Here is a 19,526-nt window from a genome sequence, read left to right on the forward strand (position 1 = left end):
TACATTTATACTACTATCTAATCATACATCATTTCACGAGGGATTTATTATTATTATTCACATTGTTCATGTTGAGATCATCAATCGCCGTGACCTTAAAAAGTGAAATTTTCGCCCCCCGGAGACTGATAGTTCTCCACGAGGGGACCGGTTACCGTTACGATCTGCTCATCGTCGTCGTGATATTGTTTTTGAGACTGGCTTAGTCGCCATCCAGAACGTCTACCAACAACATCACCATGATACCACAGGTCAGTAAAATACAAATTATATTTTCATATTTAAACGTGTATGTTTAATATTATACTTATTGCTTTTTTTTTAAATGTACTAACAATTATTAATCAAGAAGAAGTGATTTTTTAACATAAAAAGATTTTTTTTCATATTCGAACTCTAATAAAATAAATTTAGAAACATAAATTATTGTTGATTCTACATTATCTTTATGTTACTCAAATAAAAGTACAATGTTTGTCTAAATGAAATTAATTTTAATTACTTTATAGACTGTTTTTAAAAACGTTTTCCTTAAATGTATTTCTAACTAAATATTATTATACTACAACGATATTATATGAGTTGAATATGAATACCTAGCAATCTTTTTACTAAAATTATTATAGTAGCATTAAAAAAGTTCAATTTACGTTCAAAACAGTGAGACAGAATAAGATCAGCAAAATAATAGTTATGAATTATTAATGTTATGAATTTAATTATAACAAATTGAATTTCACTTTTTATCATTGAATTTATATTGATTATAGAATACAAAATTAATATTATTGTGTACATAGTTAATACTTTAAAACAATTATTATTTTTTATCGAGTAGAGTAAAGCGGAAATATGAAATAATTACTAGGGTATAAATCATGTGTATATTATACTTTATTTTCACTTTTACTAATATTATATTACCAATTGTTTTAAAAAATAGTGTGTGAATTAATACATATAGAGCTGAAAATAATTATTTTTTTTATTACAGAAAAATGCATAATTGTTAAAATTATATAACTTTTTTAACTATTATATTTCTGTATATACATAAAACATGAATGTACAATTCATAAATAGCGTAATCTTAACATGGCAAGTAATGGAAATTATTGCCATTTTTCTCGATTATTTCATCATTAGCTACTAACTACAGTAATAATATAATTATGTATCTTGTAAAATAGTCTATAGAGATCTTAAATTATTTATTTTTATTTAAAGTGCAAATTTAGCTTTTATCAAACTTGGTTATCAATTAGATTTTTGTTTATTCTGATTACTAATGCTGTTGTCGGTGTTTTACATAAAATAATTATAAAGGTACATAAACTAGGTAGTAGATACTAGATAAAGTAGCCTATTATAATATATTATATATTTATATCTTTGTAATTTTTTAGTCTTTTTGGAAAAGTCTTTTCATCGATAAAAAAATTACTTATTATAATACAACATAAAATTAATATGATTGGTTACAATTTCTTAAAGTTGTGATTTTTTTAACTTAAATAATAACATAGTAGTATGTTATATTATAATCTTAGACTTTAATTTCATAATTTGAAGAAATTTTTTTTTATTTTTTTTTTTAACGCTTTTGTGTATAAATTGAACAAATAACTTTTTATAAATACGGATTTTACGTTAAGATAAACGGAATAGTGGTCCACATTTCATTGTTCTTGTATAAAATCAAATTAATATCATAATTTAAAAACACATTTAATCTATATTTAATATTTAAACATCAAAAGAATCTTAAAAAGTATCTTATTCCATTAGGTTATAAAATTAAAAAAATTAAAAAAATTAAAATCACAAATCAAAAATTGTACAAAATATAATATATATTTTTTTAATGTATTATACGTTATAAGTAAGAACCTATATAAAAGTTCAAAAATGCTAAAACATTTTTTTAAATACATTAAAAAGCACACTGTAAATGGTTGTGTTTCACATACTACTATAGATGAGACATTGTATAACCGGACATAATAAATAATAATTACATATATTTACTATTCATAAAGAAATCATTAAACGCGCTAATATATTATGTCAATATATAGGTAGGTAAATCTATTACGTGAAAACGTGTAATATTTTTTGTGAGCCAACGTACAATGTTATGTATAAATACGATATTATCTACGAATTGAGTATAGATCGTCGATACAATATAATTTTTATTGGTCTTTGCACTTTGCGTAATATATTATTCAACTTATACGTGCCTGCAACAGTTCAATAACACTTCGAAATTTTGAATAATGCGTTTAAATCATCGTATTAATTATTGTTAACATTATCACGGCTAGGGAGGGTTAATTTATTAGTGAGTTAAAATTTAAAATTTTTGTTTACCTGTTAATTTGAAAATACAGCAATTCCTCGTAAAAAATTCGACCAATTAAAATATGAGGTATATAAAAACTATTATCTACATTGCTTATTTTGACACAGCAATGATATTAAATATTGCTTAACTGTTTTTTTTTTTTTTTGAATTTCAATTATTTTTAATACTACACAGGTTCTTGTTGTCATATAATTCATTTACTAACACAATAAATTGGAATACAAACCAAACACACCATCCTTGTGGTCGATTATACTATCGTTTTTCAAATTATATAATACTTTAAATACCTATAATGTACACACTTGACCGCAGTAATAAGTTGTGTTAGAATGGAAATAAGTGCATTCATGGCATCCAATATTTATTCATGACTTCTTTCAGTAAACAAGTTTCTTGTATTTAATCGCCTAATATTTTCAAGAGTATTATTTATTTTTCTAGAAATCTACAGTGTTAGTGTCTACGGGATAATGAATGAAAGTACAATCCTGAAGTATTTATATTTATTTATATATTATGTACCTACATGATAAGTCAAAAATAAATAATTTTGGTGAAATTTTAAGTACTTGATATTTTATGCAATTATGATTGGATATTATAATCTTAATGACTCGTTAAAATAATATGCACACGATATAGGCACATAAACGATATTTAAATTAGTTAAAAATCTATTTTAAGTGACTATTGATCAACAACTATTACCGTGTAATAATTAAGAAGTATCCACTCTATATAAAAATGAAAATGAGCCACATAATATTATTACTTAATAGGTTATAAAATATAAGTCATTTGTGATCATCAGACCATTTTCTTTTACAAAATACACCTAATTAGTAATTAGTTATTACCTACTTATTTTTGAGTGGGTTACATTGTAATAATATAAAAATACAAAAAAAATAATAAAAAAATAATAATAATAATAATACAACGACAATTAACTTTTATTTTAGATAACTTGTTGCACTAAAACGAAATAAATAAAAATTCGTCCCAAACAATATTGAGCTACCATTAAAAATATAAATATATATCTTTAAAATATAATAATTAAAGTTTACTGTATCAATCATTATAATTTTTTTCAAGTCAGATCATTATACTTTATAATCAATATGCCTAGAACAATAAATTAAAAATTATATATTTTTTTATTAGTATTTACAATTTTCATAATTTTGATCAACCTATAAATTATAACAATTAACACAAAATATACGCATTAACAATTGAATTATTTATGATTTTTTAAAAATTATCTTTTAACTTCGCCCTATCTTTAATCATTTATTATGCATTAACCAATAGTTATCTAGTTATATAATTTTAATATCATTTGAATGTGTCGAAGTATTTTTCTATTTAAGTAAGTCACACCATAATAAACATTATTTATGTAAGAATATTAGAAACTCAAATTGAACATTTGAAAATGATAAGTAACATAAATCGTCGTTAATAAGTTTTCAAATATTATCAAAATTTTATAGTTTGTAGTAAGTACCTGTTTACTATCGTAAGCCATCAACATAACTAATTATAAATATATGTATATTGTGACGAGTAATTTTAGTAAGGTATGGTTTCTAATATATTTTCTACCATGTATAATATTCCATACTTAATTACGATAAATTTGTTTCTTTTTCGTAAGATCGTATCGCTTCTAACTTCGATCTAGTAGCAACGAAATACAGTTATAAAAAATACCTCAATCGACTCTCAATAAACGGACAACACTGGGATTCCATAAAAAACTTCTATATTTTATAACGATGCATTTGATAAAGGATTATATTTAAAAACTTGAAGCATATAACAATAAAAATTACTATCTTTTTTTTCATTTTGTTTTCACAAATAATTCACAAAAAACCTAACCCACTACACCAATATTAGCAATAGTTATGAGTTTACAATGATAATCTGCAGTCTCGTCCCAAACATTGGATAAAATGGCAAGTGTAACTATGCCAACTGCTTTTTATCAGTTTTTTAATAGTTGTTGACATACAAACTAGAGACTTGTCTGATTTATTTGACACCCAATTGATTGCACTAGGGCCAAAACCTGCGGAATTATAGTTTTTTTAAAACTCTGATATTTTGCATGGCGTATTCTATATAATAATAATATATATAGCAGCGTATTTAACACATACCTTCCTAATAATATTATTTTATTACAATCATTCAAAGTCTAGATGTAAAAACTTCATGCACATCAAGTATTTACCATAATAGTATAGGTAGCTATTGAAATATGAATTTCCGAATAGAAGTTGTGAACTTTGATTAATCGTATTTCAACCTTATGTAGTACTTATAAGTATACTGAAACGACATGACACTAATGCTTTTCATCATTTTTTTGAGTAGACACCTATATTGTATAGTACCTATGCCTACAATATAATTGTATAACATCATATAATATACGAGAAAGACCGAGAAATGTTCACGAGTCGTAGCCAATAACGAACAATGAAAACAATGCATACACAACTATAAATTATTTAATAATTTCGATATGAACATGAAAAATAAAATCACAACCAAGCACAGTTTCGGCACGGTGTCGAGGTTCAAAAGGTTCGTGTTAGCGATTCTGAACTCATATTCATACAACACATTCATGATCCGTCAGATAACATGTATTGCACACGATTACATAATATTATATCTATATAGTTATTTTGAGTATAATATTTATTGTATTTTAGTATTTCTATAGTATTCTACAAGAGACGTGAGACGTATGGTTTATGATATTAATTATAATTTAAAGCTAATTATATATTTTGTTGATGTACTCTTGTGGTAAACGTTTAGGTACATATACGTGACACTATAAAAGCGACATATAGGTTACCTACCTAAAGAATAAATTATAATATAGTATTATCAATTTCCTCGCACATATTGTGTCATATTATGATCTTTCAGATCATACCATTTAATATACAATATAACGTCTAAAAAATCATTTTTAATATAGAAGGTAATTCTAACAACCCCCAAACATCAAGTCTCGAAAATTTATAACGTTTTTGAAAATATTTTTCTTTTATCGTGTGCTCTTTGTACCAGTCCGTTTATCAAAACTTTAAACGCTATAAGTATATAATAACTAAATAAATACTTAAATATATACGCTGTTATTTAAAATAAAACTTAAAAATTACTTAGTAAATCATTAAATATTTTCTACAAATATTTAGTTTCGATTTCAAATTGTCTTAAAAAAATTATTTTCAAAATAAATGTCAACCTTTAAAAGAATTACTCTGTATTCAAAGCAAATTGTTATACGAGTAAGTAGTTATCGTATCGAACAGACGTGTTAAGATTTTGTTGTTGATTTTCGTTCATCTTAATTTACCGGTCTAACAAAACCACACGTAGATTGTTGCGCAACTCGATTTTACACAATTCAATTATACAATAATTTGTATAAAATAATAATAATAACATAATATAAATATTATGACCCAATATAATGGTCAGCGCATCGTAACACAATAATAAAATACATATAGCTATTTCTCTGTAGAGGTAACCGGGGCTTATAAACAATACACGCATGCATAAAATATTAATTAATTAATTAGTCGTGAAAAAAAAAAACAAGAATATAAGTAATAAAAATAAAAAAATCGAAAGCGAGCTCACTGTTTAAACATCCATAATAATATTACAGTATAGCGTTATAATAGTTATAATGTAGATAGTAGTTGGCTACGTGTAGCAATATAATAATTGGTATGGCTACCTAGGCCTGCAGCCTAATGATATGGCTATGTATTTTGTTTCCCGGCGCGACGGCAATGTACTCACGAGAAAAACAAACAATCGGAAAGAGCAGATCAGCTGCACCATGTACACAATAGTCATATACACAATTTGTATTATATATTTTAGTGTCTGCGCATGATAAAAAAATGTCTTGCGTAACGACTGACAGACGTAAAAAATGCATGTTTGGCACGTAGGTACATATATTTATATTTTAGGGTTTCTCTAACGATCAACGGGATTTTGTTTTTTATGTAACAATAAAAAAAAAATGTAAAATAACATAAGTTTTACCTCAGCAATAATAATACTGTTGAGTTGTGAACTAGTAAATTGTAAGGATATAGGCCGCAGGCACGTCCAACGTTAAGTATGGGTCAAAATTATTGAATAGAACAATATAAAATATAAACTGTAGTTATTGTTTTTTTCTTTATTTTCACTTAAGTTTTTATAATTCTGTTGGCCGTGGGATGTAAAACAAATGCAAGGGCCGCGCATTTGACAAACTCGATTTAAGGTACCTATGTACTATGTAGGTCCTACATACTCTACGGGGTAGATTCGAATTGCACTAATTTTAGTTGAATTGCACTCGTGTAAAAAATAGATAATGGTCGAACTGCACTTTGGTTAAAAGTAGATAATGTTTGAAGAAAAAAACCTAACTAGAAGCTATTTTTCGAACACATCTCTTTTAAACAGTGCAGTTCTATATACTATTATGTTATAATACACTTTTTTATAATTTCTAAAGAAAATAATTGAATTAAATAATATGTACTTGTAATGTAATATACATTGTATATAAAATTAAAAAGTGTAAAAAAAATAATAATTATACGTAGTATGCCAATCATTGCATTTTAAGCGGTAAAGGAAATTTAATATTTAAATTAACATTGTTTTTTGAACATCTGCTTTTTAACCCGATTGCACTTTGATCATTATCTATTTTTTACCCGAGTGTAGATCGATCATTACCTTTTTATAATCTAAATGCAATTGGACCATTTAATTTAAGTAATAGTGGAATTCGACTATCCCGACCCTACGTTATAGAATATAGAGGATAATCGATAGAATCGTGAAAATAAGTCTTTGTATAGACGTAGTGAGTATAGAAATAAAATAATAATAATAGTAATTTATACCTACTATCGTTTAAATATAAACTCTTGGAAAATATAACACATTCAACAGTGAATGGCACAGATGTTCAAAGAGACATTTTACTATAAGACCGTGATGTTCACATCATACTCGTAGTCTAAAACTATTAGATTATTAGGATAGGACTTTGCACAGTACAACTGCATAATATTAAATATTATTTGCGGACAGTAACAATCGAATGATTTAGTAATGTCATAATTATTGTTTGGTAAGCAGCATTTTTATTTCAAAAATATTTTTCCCGAATTATTATTTTCAACCGTATACCAGTACTTTTTTTCGAGTTCGGATTAAGTTCCGGATACCGACCGATGACCCTCCGGTAAATGCTCGTAGTCACCGGTTCAACAGCCTCGCCAGCGGTAAGCGTCGCAAACACGGGATCCTCGGGAAGATCGTAGCCCGTGGGTACGTACATAACATACGTACTTAAACCATTGCGACGCGTTACGCTCGGCGGTATATTAATATATTACACGCGACGTCAATCGGATACATCTTTATATATATATGTGTGTGTGTATGTATTCTTATATTATACAGTGACTTTCTTCATTTAGAATAATAATTAGCCATAAAACACAAGTAATAAGTAATAGTATTATTATCGTGGCCCGAGGTATGAGACGCGCTCGCGATTGATATTCGACGGCGGCGCGGCGGCAGTGTTGTGTGGTCGTATACACTCGTAATAATATGTGTATATAATATAATAATAATTGTCGTTTATAATAATATACCTTATAATATTATAATGCGATACGTTATATTATTATTATGTGCTATGCCGCGGCGATCGTGACCTTTCACCCGGCGCAAAGGTGCGGCGGACGTGGACGCGAAGAGAAGAATATATATTCATTTACACACACTCGACCGTATATTATTATACGCATTATACTTACGTGTCGTAATAAGACGTGCACATTATAAATGTGTACACATTCACACACGGGCATTTTAATACGTCATATTATGTACCGCCAGATCGATATCGGATGAAAGTAGTCATCCGAGACTAAATCATCGTCGCCCTACTACTACGATACATGTACGATATTATATTATATAGAATTCATATTACCTATACCGCGATGCTGCAGCTGCAGTGTAATCGGGTGGGCGTGCGTGTGTTTGTGTGTGTATACGACGAGTGAACTTTCTCCACGATTATGCATTACATCCCATATACGCACCGTTTGCAAAACACACAAACGCCGTCCGGCGATACGATAGTGTGTGATTTATATATGAGAGAACATTACGGTATAATCGATAGGTGCGCTTCAAGTGGATATGAGTTATAATGAACTCAAAATCTGTATGCTCTTGCAGGCTAATAATAGTATTGATGATTTTGACTTCAACTTTGAAAATGAATCTTAAGAGGACGTAATACTCGCACGTGTTGTCTCCGTCTTACAAACGTAAAACATAGCAAATTTGCGTTCAGCGGAATCAATTTTATGCTTTAATAATAGAGTTAATTTAATAATCATCAATCTTAAAGGTATAATATTATTATCTAGGGTATCTCATAGGCTAACATCGTTGTTTTAATTTTTAAATGAATTACGAACATTTAAAAGTCTTAATATTTTACATAACTATAAAAATTAAAATATTAATAAAAAAAAAAACCTAACCTGTGAGATATCCTTGATAAATTTTTACCTTAAAGTTTGATAAGAGGTAAATTGACTCTAATATTAGATTTTACAATATAAAATTTATTTCGCTGAATGCTAATCTGCTATGTTTTGCGTTCGTAAGACGGAGACAACACGTGCGAGTATTAAACGTCCTCTTAACACTTCGGCGTTTGTATTTGAATTTTAAATAATAAATTGTTCACATAAATATAGATTTTTTCTTTCATACTTAATAATATTGTTAATTCATAAGTCATAAGTCATAACATATAATAATAATTGTTGTAATAGTATTTATTCTTAAATTAAATTTGTATTAAAAACAATTCTTTGGGCATTCTATTATATTGTCTTTTTGGAAACCAACATAGTATAACAATATATTGCTTCGTAATAAACAGTATTAAACGCTCTTGTAAAAAAAGATATTATAATTTATTGTACTACGATAAAAAGATGAATCACAAAGCGGTCGCATATTAAATTATTATCATGGACCGACGACGTACAACAGTAACGTCACAGTGTAGTGTATTACTGTAGTACGAATCACTAATGCAAAGTGTGTGTTTGTTTCCTATTGTTGTTGATAACAGCACCTCATAATTTATATAATTTATGTTTATACAATATAAAATATGATAAACATCTTAGAATCTATGTAATTAAAAAAAAATTCCCACGACTCACCAAAAATTGGCTTGCGATCCACCAGTGGGTCGCGACTTACACTGAATGCGAATATACAAATATTATAATGTAATTATTTGTGTCCATAAGTGTGCGGAAATGTATTTATATCATAGTTAAATTATTACAATGGAGAGGTGCTCTTATGATAAATACAAAAATATTTTTGATCGCGTAACAGGAAAAAAAAATTTACAAAAATTTCATCCCCCTCCCCCAAACACTTTACATGATCAAATCACACCTCTGTCTAAGTGCCTTAAGCTCATGTCCGTCTACTTCGAATTGAAATTTATTAACCTCAAATATGCGCGTGTGTTATTTTTTGACTGTTAGTGTACGCACACATACTATAATTTCGCGTCGTCGCGAGTCGTAACGCTCGTGACGCGGTCTTTAAGATGATGTTGTTCGCGCGGACACCGTCCATTAACGATCGTGTTTTAAGTCACTAAATGGGCGGTTACGACGTCTCGTCGATTTCAAAAATGTGCCGCGGTAGCGTGTGAACGCGGACCGTCGTAAAATAAATCGCGTACCATAATATCGTCGCTTATCCGGCAGCCTCGGATACGCGCGTATATAAGGAGGAAGGTACGTGTACAGATCTCGGTAATTACGCGTGTCCCGCAGATTAGAAACAATAAATTATTATAATATGTTTTCGGGAGGAACGGAATACCTACCCGTGTTTCACATAAAATATAATATGAGATAATATCTGTACGTCACTTTTACGCTTACACACGGCCATTATAATATAATATAGATGCTGCCGATATTCATAATCAAAATCGGTTTTGTACGGTATTATTATCGCTTTCACCCGAAAATCCCGCCTTTACTGCCAACTATTATTATTATATTATATTTTACATATTACTCGTATTATACTGTTTCCACTATAAGTACTTATATGTAGCCACGTATATATTTCCCAGCTTACAGCCGATGCATCTGAAGCTCGGTAAATTCGAATAGATTCCAAAAACACGCGCCCTTAGTCCTTAAAGATATATTGCAGTCGAATTTTAAAATGCTTACATCTTTTCACAACAAAAATAATAATAATCCAATGTATGTTTATTGTTTAATAACATTACATTACAATAATATGTGTAGGTAACACAAATATTTTTCGTAAAATCAGATATTGATATTTTCATCTTTCGTTAGCAGTAGGTACCTACATATTTTAGTTACACATTCGTTTTTATATTCTAGATATTTCATTTAAAATTTATTCACGTGAACAGAAAATGAGAATTCTTGGGATTAAATACTTTTCACTCGCACCAAAATTAGTGTAACAGAAAAACCATTATAAAATTATACCCAACTCCTAAACACTCGTAAATAACTGAATTTGTATAATATTAACATACCTGATTTATAAATAATATAAAATATAGTATATAGTATATTAGAAATCGTCAAAAACCAATAATTATGAATAATATTAATATTAAAAACTTAAACTTTTGAACGATTCAGGCAGTTAATCGGGAATGAAAAACGCATGGGTAACTACCTCGAATACCAAATGTTTTTATACGATACTATTTATTTCCTTCACATCTCATTTTATGCTTTTATGCTTGCACTTATGTCAATCATCGTTTATAATAACATTGTTTATTGTAAAATATTAACATAATATATATATACAGGGAAGTCATATGTCATAGGTTAAACTTGGGATACCTACTACGACTTTGTTTGGACACGTTCTTCGGGCGTATCAATACATAGATCATCACACAATTCCTATAACGATCATTACAATATTATACTATAATTTGTAGTATTGTGCATAATCATCGATTTCGTGCTCACGTATTGTTATAATATTATCTATTATCATAGTACTACCACGAACTCTTACTACTTGAACGCTATGATAAAAAATAGCTTCCACTCGTGTTTCTCGTTCTTATGTATAAACTCATATTCCATAGCTGAAGATACATGTATTTAAGCATTGACCACAAAACGGATGTATAGATAAATATCAAATTAAAAAGTAAAAAAAAAATTTTCGTTACGATTTCGCCACGAGTCTCGAACGCGTCCGATGTTATTATTTACTGTTATTACTATTATTATTATTATGATAGATCGGAATTACGACGTGTTGCATAAAAAACAAAAAAAAAAAACAAATTTGATGAAGAACATCGAGCCCAACCCGAACACGCTTTCACTCCGACGCTTTCTGCCTCCACCGCCTATGAGAGGTCATATCTGTACACTGACGGGTCAACAGTTCATGACTTGATATTTCGCACACGACTGTCGAGTAAACAAAACGAGCGAGCGTACATTATAATAGGCAACCGCACATATGGGTGATTTCTCCACGCACCGCCTCGTGAGACGTAAAAATAAATAAATAAAACGAACGACGACTGTCAAGTGGGGAAAAAAACTCTAGACGTTCCTCTATGATGATAATAATATTATGTTATACGATAATAATACCACTTTGCTCGGTGTATTACAATGGGTATTTGCTGGTATAATAATAATAATGTATGTGTGTGTACGGTTTCATAGCAAACCACTCTTTAGCGGAGCACTTAATGTCGCGGAAACGAAAATACCACCGTCCACCACAGATTAATATAATGTTATATTACTATATACTCTATATATAATATATAGTATATCTACGTATCGTTTAAATTTTTAAATATGTATAATTCCTTCCAATGATGATATAAAAATACACCTACCTATTATATTGTAGGTACATAGTTATGTTATAACTTATAAGCACGTATGTTCAGGACCATATATTATTATAAATCGTATACATGGGTTGCAATGTTAAGGCGTGTATTGGCGCATAAAGCTTAGTGCCAGCAATCTTGGTTTTGTAAGTCACGAAGTGTGAGTCATACGGAGGGCGAATAGTAGTATATCTTTAGTAAATACTAAAAGGGAAAACTTTTTTTAACTACTGAAAAGTGAAATTTGATTCGTACGTACAATGGTAACATATTTGTGGAATACATCAGTATGGCAATACTATAAATATATGATATTCTACTATTTTTGTTAAAACGTTTTAAAATAATTTTATGTGTACTTACACACAACTTATGGACTATCTAAATACTAGCCTAGCATACAGGCTGCGAAATGTTTTTTTTTTCAAGAGCTAAAGCAAAGCAATGTATCAAAAAGCTATTATTCGGCTCCCGATAAAAGTTAATAAATCCTAGATACATAATAATATATTCAACTAGAAAAGTTTATAGTTAAAATGGATAAATGTATATAGTAATAATAATACACAATATTATATTAAACAATTAAAAAATGTTAAATATTTTGTTTTTGAATATCGCCTAAGTTATACAATAGTTATTCAGTAACTTTCATTTTTTTTAATAACTAATCACTTTTTTAAAAAAATCATCGTACTATTCCTTTTTATAGCTCTGCAGCGCTGTTGCGGTGACTTAGTTGATTATAATGTCCATGCCTAAAAATGATTGATTAATTTTAAATACCTAACTATAAATTAGTATACCAACCTATTTGAATATAGACGTGGTTTAACGAAGATGGGAATTATTTTTTAAATCAATGAAAAAGTTAAGTTATTATATAAATTACAAAGTTCACTAGAAAATAAACTATAAACTATATAACTATATAACTATAAATATAGTTAAGTTTAAGTTAAAAACAATTAATTTTTTATTGTACTTCGACTTTTTTAATATTTTTAATGCTCACAATCACATAATTATCGTTATGTTATCCAATCAATACACGTACTACGAGCTGTAAAAATAATTTCATAACTTTAAGTCGTACAACTATTATAATTCATAATAATATTAGATATTACTGATATTAGGACTTTGCGCATAAGTAGATATGCATATGTATATTTATTTTAATCGCTACAATTATTCAATATTGTTTAAAATCGTTCTCGCAGCATCCCTAAAAATATCTTACAAATCGTATAATAAAATTATAGTTGTACGTATATCCAAATATAACAGCGATCCATAGACCGTGTAAGTAATCAAAAATTGTTAGTTTCTTTTCATTAATCATTGATGAAATGTTTGTTTTGATTTTTTTACAATTATCACACACGATTTAAGTAACTATTACAAATACAATATATATATTTATACAATGTACATTCCTACCGGTAATTGATAATCGTGAGTCCAATGAAATTACAAAATGTGAAAATAATATATTGAATGATGTGTAAAATACACGTAATTATCAATTTATGCAACTTAAGTTTGTGAGAAGTATTGCTATTATTATCTATTGTTTTGATATAACTTATACAATATTATACATACATTCTGCAGTAACTAGTAATAACGATGTATTTAAATACTTACTAAATCGTATGACTAAATTGTAATTTTTTTATAACTGATATACATCACAAAAATAAATTTATACACAATAAAAAATTAAAAATTATTTACATTAAATACTTGTAAGTTGTAAGTTGTTATGAATAATTTATGTTCACTTTCTTTGAAAAAAAATTCTCTAGAATAATAAACGTGTTAAAAAATAGGTAATAAATAATTTATTGAAACTTTCCTATTATATTATTCAATTTTAAAAAATGAACAAAATGTTTTAAAAGAAATAATTTCATTAATTTCTTAGATTATTATTTTTTTAAACTTTGACTGTAAATACAATTAGTTTCGATAATTATTAAGTACAATATAAAAGTTTCTTACAAGAAGAAAATTTCGGATTATATTTTAAAGAAAAAATTCTATAGATAGATTATTAGAGAATATCAATCCTATTTAATTTATTAGTGTATGTCTAAAATATAATATTCAGAAAAGTATTATAAAAAATGTATATGTATACACCAAAAATAAGTAGTGAAGGTTATTTTTTAATTTAACAATAAGTGATAGGTAATATTGATTTAAACTTTATCATATATTTAAAATTATAAAGATTTGTTTGATAATATTACAACTTATAACTAAAAACTTGTGAATAAAAATATTAAATTCAAATTATTGTACACTTATATAAGTTATTATATGCCTACTATATATCTACACAATTATGAATAAAGATTTTTTTTTCATTGTTCCTCATTCAGATTAAACTATTACTGTGCAACATTTTCGATTTCAATTGTTTTACTGACTTCTTACCTAATAAACTGAGTTCATTGATCAATAATAATACACTTTCTCACGCCGCTTGTAAATTGATTCTGAAAAATCAGAATTCATAAAACTTAAAATCGTGCAACAAAATCTCTTTAATCATCTAACATTTCTCAATATCTATATTATACTTTCCTCTTTAACTTCGTACAATAATTACTTCGTCACTTATTTCTGTATCAAATTTCAAAACCTATCTTATCTACAAGGTATCTTATAATTTTTCGACAATGTATTATTTACACATAGGTATAATCTTTATCTATTATACATATAATATTAAAATATTAATTTTTATCAAATTAATTTTTCATATAAATGTTTAACTAATAACTTTTCATTATATCTTTTAAAGGTATCATCATTATGTGTGCTTCTTTTAATCGCCGGATTTTGTTGGGCGGATCAACAACAACAACTAGGAATTCCTAGTTCTCTCGATGCTGAGTCCATCAATGACCTAGCTAAAAAGCCAGTTAAACTGGATCCAAAGTTACGTAAAGCTTTGCTTAAAGTACTCAATCGCTTAGAAGAAGAGGACAGAGTTACCGAAGTTAAGCAGGTGGAAGTCGAATCACAACAATTCCAACAACAACAACAACAATTTCAACAACAACAACAACAACAACAGTTTGAACAACAACAACAACAACAACTAAGACAAAGACAGCAACAGCAACGGAAACAAACACGAATTCTAGATCAACAGCAAATACAAATACTAGGACAGCAGCAAATACAGTTACAAGATCAACAGAAGAAACAGTTGCAGGATCAAGAGCAAAGACTAGAGCAGTTACAGGATCAAGGAGTACAAAGACTGCAGTCGCAAGACCTGCAGCAGCGACAGAATCCACAACCGCAACTACGTTTCAACGTACAAGAGCCAACAGAACAGGCACAACAAGAACGTCAAAACTTCACACCGTCTCAGACGCCGACAGTAGCGTTGCCCACTTCGACGATAGCGTTTACCACTCCCACCGAAGCAATATTTCAGCCTAGCCCGACTGTAGCGTTACCCACTTCCTCGCCCAAAACGGCGGCAGTGACGTTAGCTACGTCTACATCAACAGGTCTATTATCCACGTTATTGCCGACGCCTAATTCACCAGCGGCCACCAAGTCCGTGTCGGTCGTCAACGACGACGTGGAAAAGTCATCGAACAGTGCGTTACGTACTACGTCGCCGGCTGCATCCATCGCACCGACTACGGACACCGGCACCGTGGTTGACTTTTTTGAGGCGCCTTTGCTGACGGCGTTTACAGTGCAACAAGACTCGGCGGGCGTGCCAAGGCGTGTCATACCCATTTACACGGAACCGGGACAGCTGGAGAGGCAGAAAATACTTGCCTTGGAAACCCGGGCAGAATCGGGCGATGGTGGAGACCGAAATACGGTTGAACCGGACAGGAACGAACTTGAGTTCCTGAAAAGCGTCGAGTTGTCAAAGCAACAGGTACCGTCACGAGAAGCACTGCAGCAGCGAGAGTCGTTCGCCCTGCAACAACAGCTGAGGTTCCAACAACAACTGCAGCAGAGGGCGGTACTCGAAGAACAACAGCGTCGGCAACAGATCGTCCAACAACGACAACTACAACAACAACAATTGCAACAACAACAGCAGCAGCAGCAGCAGCAGCAGAAACTGCAACAACAACAGCAACAGCAACTGCAACAACAACAACAACAACAACAACAACAACAACAACAACAACAACAACAACAGCAGCAGCAGCAGCAGCAGCAATTGCAACAACGACAACGACAACAGCAGCAGCAGCAGCAGCAACTGTTGCAGCAACAAAGAACAGTAGTCTTCCAGCCACAGCCCCAGCAGCAACTGCAATTACAACCTGTCCAAGTTCAGCCACAACAGCAAACCAACCGAATTGTGCAACAACAGCGACTTCCGTTTGGTGACGGCCCGTTGACACTTCTACCACAGTTTGTCCAACAGCAGCAGCAGCAACAGGCGCGAGTGCTTAGGCAACCACAATCACAGTCTTTCGGTTACGGGTTGTCGGTACCCAGACTCCCAGGAGATCTGGACGTGGTGTACAAGGTGCTGGCTTTGAACCACGAAGGCAGAAACAACAACGTGATTGGACCTCAGCCGTTTTTGTTCTGATCAACAATTATAGTGTCATATAATGTTATCGTTATTTTATCATCGCCTAAGTATTATTGTTTTTATTTAAAAAATTATTTTTAGTCAAGTCACATTACTCGCATTTTTACCACACCGCTTATAGAGCCAAATCCAAAATGAGAATATTTAATAATGATATACCGTACTATAATAGCACTAGCTCGTGATTTAATATTATTAAATTGTTTATTATTGTTAAAATACTTAGAAAATGAAATTTAATATTACCATACAAATTATAATATTATTATCGTACAAACGCGGTTTTTGTTTGAATTATCCAGAACACTTTACTTTTTTAAGGGCATTATATTTTTCTTTACACGCATCAAATGTTTTTTTATTTATTTTTTTTTTTAAATAATGTGATTAAGTCTTATTGTCTGTATTATATTTTTTCTTTATTGACCATCGTAACCGGACGAACTACATTATAATATGTAGGTATATAGTACTAGAATAATATAATTATTAATATAATATTTTTTATGTGCTCGTGTTTTTATTAAATATCGTATATTTTATAGTTTTTAATTGTTTAATTAATTAATATTATTCTCTTCGAAAGTAGATTCATATTGTATACTAAGGTATTTATAGCTTAATATAAGTTGTTATTTGCGAGTAAATGTGCACACAATGTATGTATATTTATGTGTTTAGCATCTATACTTTCGTGCAACTGTAAAATTTCCGTTAAATTTTAAAATAACTGTTAAACTGTATAATTATTAGCGTATCATTCTTCTCTGAATTTTAAATAAGCAAGTTTATCTTGTTGTACGTATTTATGTATTATAATATTATTTGTGTTATTCTTATAATTTTATATTTTTATAATTATATTATACAAAACAATCCATGACCAAATTAACAAACTAGCATAACTTAAACATACAACATTATAATAAGTATTTAGAATTGAGTTATTTAAAATGTAATCAAAAATAGTTATAATAATGCATAATATCAAACTATAAATACTAAAAATAAATGTTATGTACATGTATGTATTTTTGTATTTTTTACTGCCTTATCTTATGTGTCATTTAATAAAAAATTAATAATTCATAGAAATATAGGCCCCTACATTTTAGTATATTTAACTAAAGGTAGGTGCTCTGCATAATATAATTTATAGGCTATGTATTATATAAGCTATATTATAATGTAGCTTATATAGATTTCAAAAAAAAAAATGTAGTGGCGATGAAGAACTCAGAAGGAGTCTAAACCCTTCTACCAAATAATACGCTGTGAAAAAGATAAAATTACTTTCTACGACGTACCTATAACCTATTGCAGTAAATGTTTATCAGCAATCTTGTTCTGTCACATATTTTTTTCAACTAGTCAGATGTCACCACTGGTGTATTCCTATTTCGTCATAGTATACTTTTTTGATGACAAGTATTGGATCTCTAAAACTATGCTCGTGAATCGCGATTTGCTCTGTACAGTGCGTTCTTTGAAAAAAAAAAAAAGATTTGAATTCGTTCGATATTTTCGGAGTTTAATAGATAAATACCAAACAAAAATTTAAGTTAAAAATAAATAATTATATACACACAATACGTTTTTAAAAATGTGTTATGGAGAAAGCTTTTTAAAGTGAGAGGACTAAATGCACTCGCATCCTTTGACACTTCAAGCCCACACTCGTGTAATCGTGTGTATGATACGTCGAATCGTTTGAATTAAAATCAAAAATCTGAAATTCAATAAAAATATAAAAACAATAATGGCAGCGCTATCTATTAACAAAATTACACGAACGATTTACGAAACAAAGTTCTATCGTGTTTCAGATTATTAGTCAGTTATTGCCTATTATTAAATAAGTATATTCAATATCCTCATTTATTTAATTTGGTGACATGAAAATATTATAATTTATATAACTTCTAGTTAAACATAGACAACAATCACTGTACTGCTAAAAAATATTTATTTGTTAGAATAGTGGTTCCCAAACTTTATTTTCGGCGGTGCCCTTTATTGGACTAAATTCAGTCACGGTGCCCTGCCGTGAATATCACGAAAAATATAATTTAAAAAAAAAAACACTTAATCTCATTGACAATTAGTTTTTATAATTTTACTGAATATAAAGTATATAGCCGACTTAAAATTAATACATTTTTATATTTAAAAAAATATAATGATAAATATTAAACTTAAGGGTGTTTATACATTTTACGGAATTTACGTGGTTATTATTGATTCCTAATCAGAATACTTATACGAAATGATTTTCTTACAAGAATATAAGATTAAATTTAAAATTAATAAAAATTACAATAAATTATAATTAATTTTTTATGTTACGGGCTCGTGATGCACAGTTTGGGAACCGCTGTGTTAGAGTAATAAAAACCATAGATTAAATATACATTTTTATTAAAAGGACGTTAAACCCACAGTGTTGTCTCAGTCTTACTAACACGTAGGTACATCATAGCAAATATGTATTCAGCAGAACACAT

The 19,526-nt window shown here is 29.2% G+C and overlaps 1 protein-coding gene across 1 annotated transcript; it reads left to right on the forward strand.

The window, feature by feature from the left end:
* The first annotated feature begins 116 nt into the window (after positions 1-116).
* LOC114119592 (putative uncharacterized protein DDB_G0271606) lies at positions 117-18,049 on the forward strand. The gene is made up of 2 exons (XM_027981193.2): positions 117-251; positions 15,241-18,049. Exons 1-2 carry the CDS (start codon positions 240-242, stop codon positions 17,017-17,019), a joined length of 1,791 nt encoding a protein of 596 aa, XP_027836994.2. The 5' UTR covers positions 117-239; the 3' UTR covers positions 17,020-18,049.
* Positions 18,050-19,526: the final 1,477 nt, after the last annotated feature.

Source organism: Aphis gossypii, chromosome 2 (assembly GCF_020184175.1).
Source record: "Aphis gossypii isolate Hap1 chromosome 2, ASM2018417v2, whole genome shotgun sequence".
Classification (NCBI taxonomy): domain Eukaryota; kingdom Metazoa; phylum Arthropoda; class Insecta; order Hemiptera; family Aphididae; genus Aphis; species Aphis gossypii.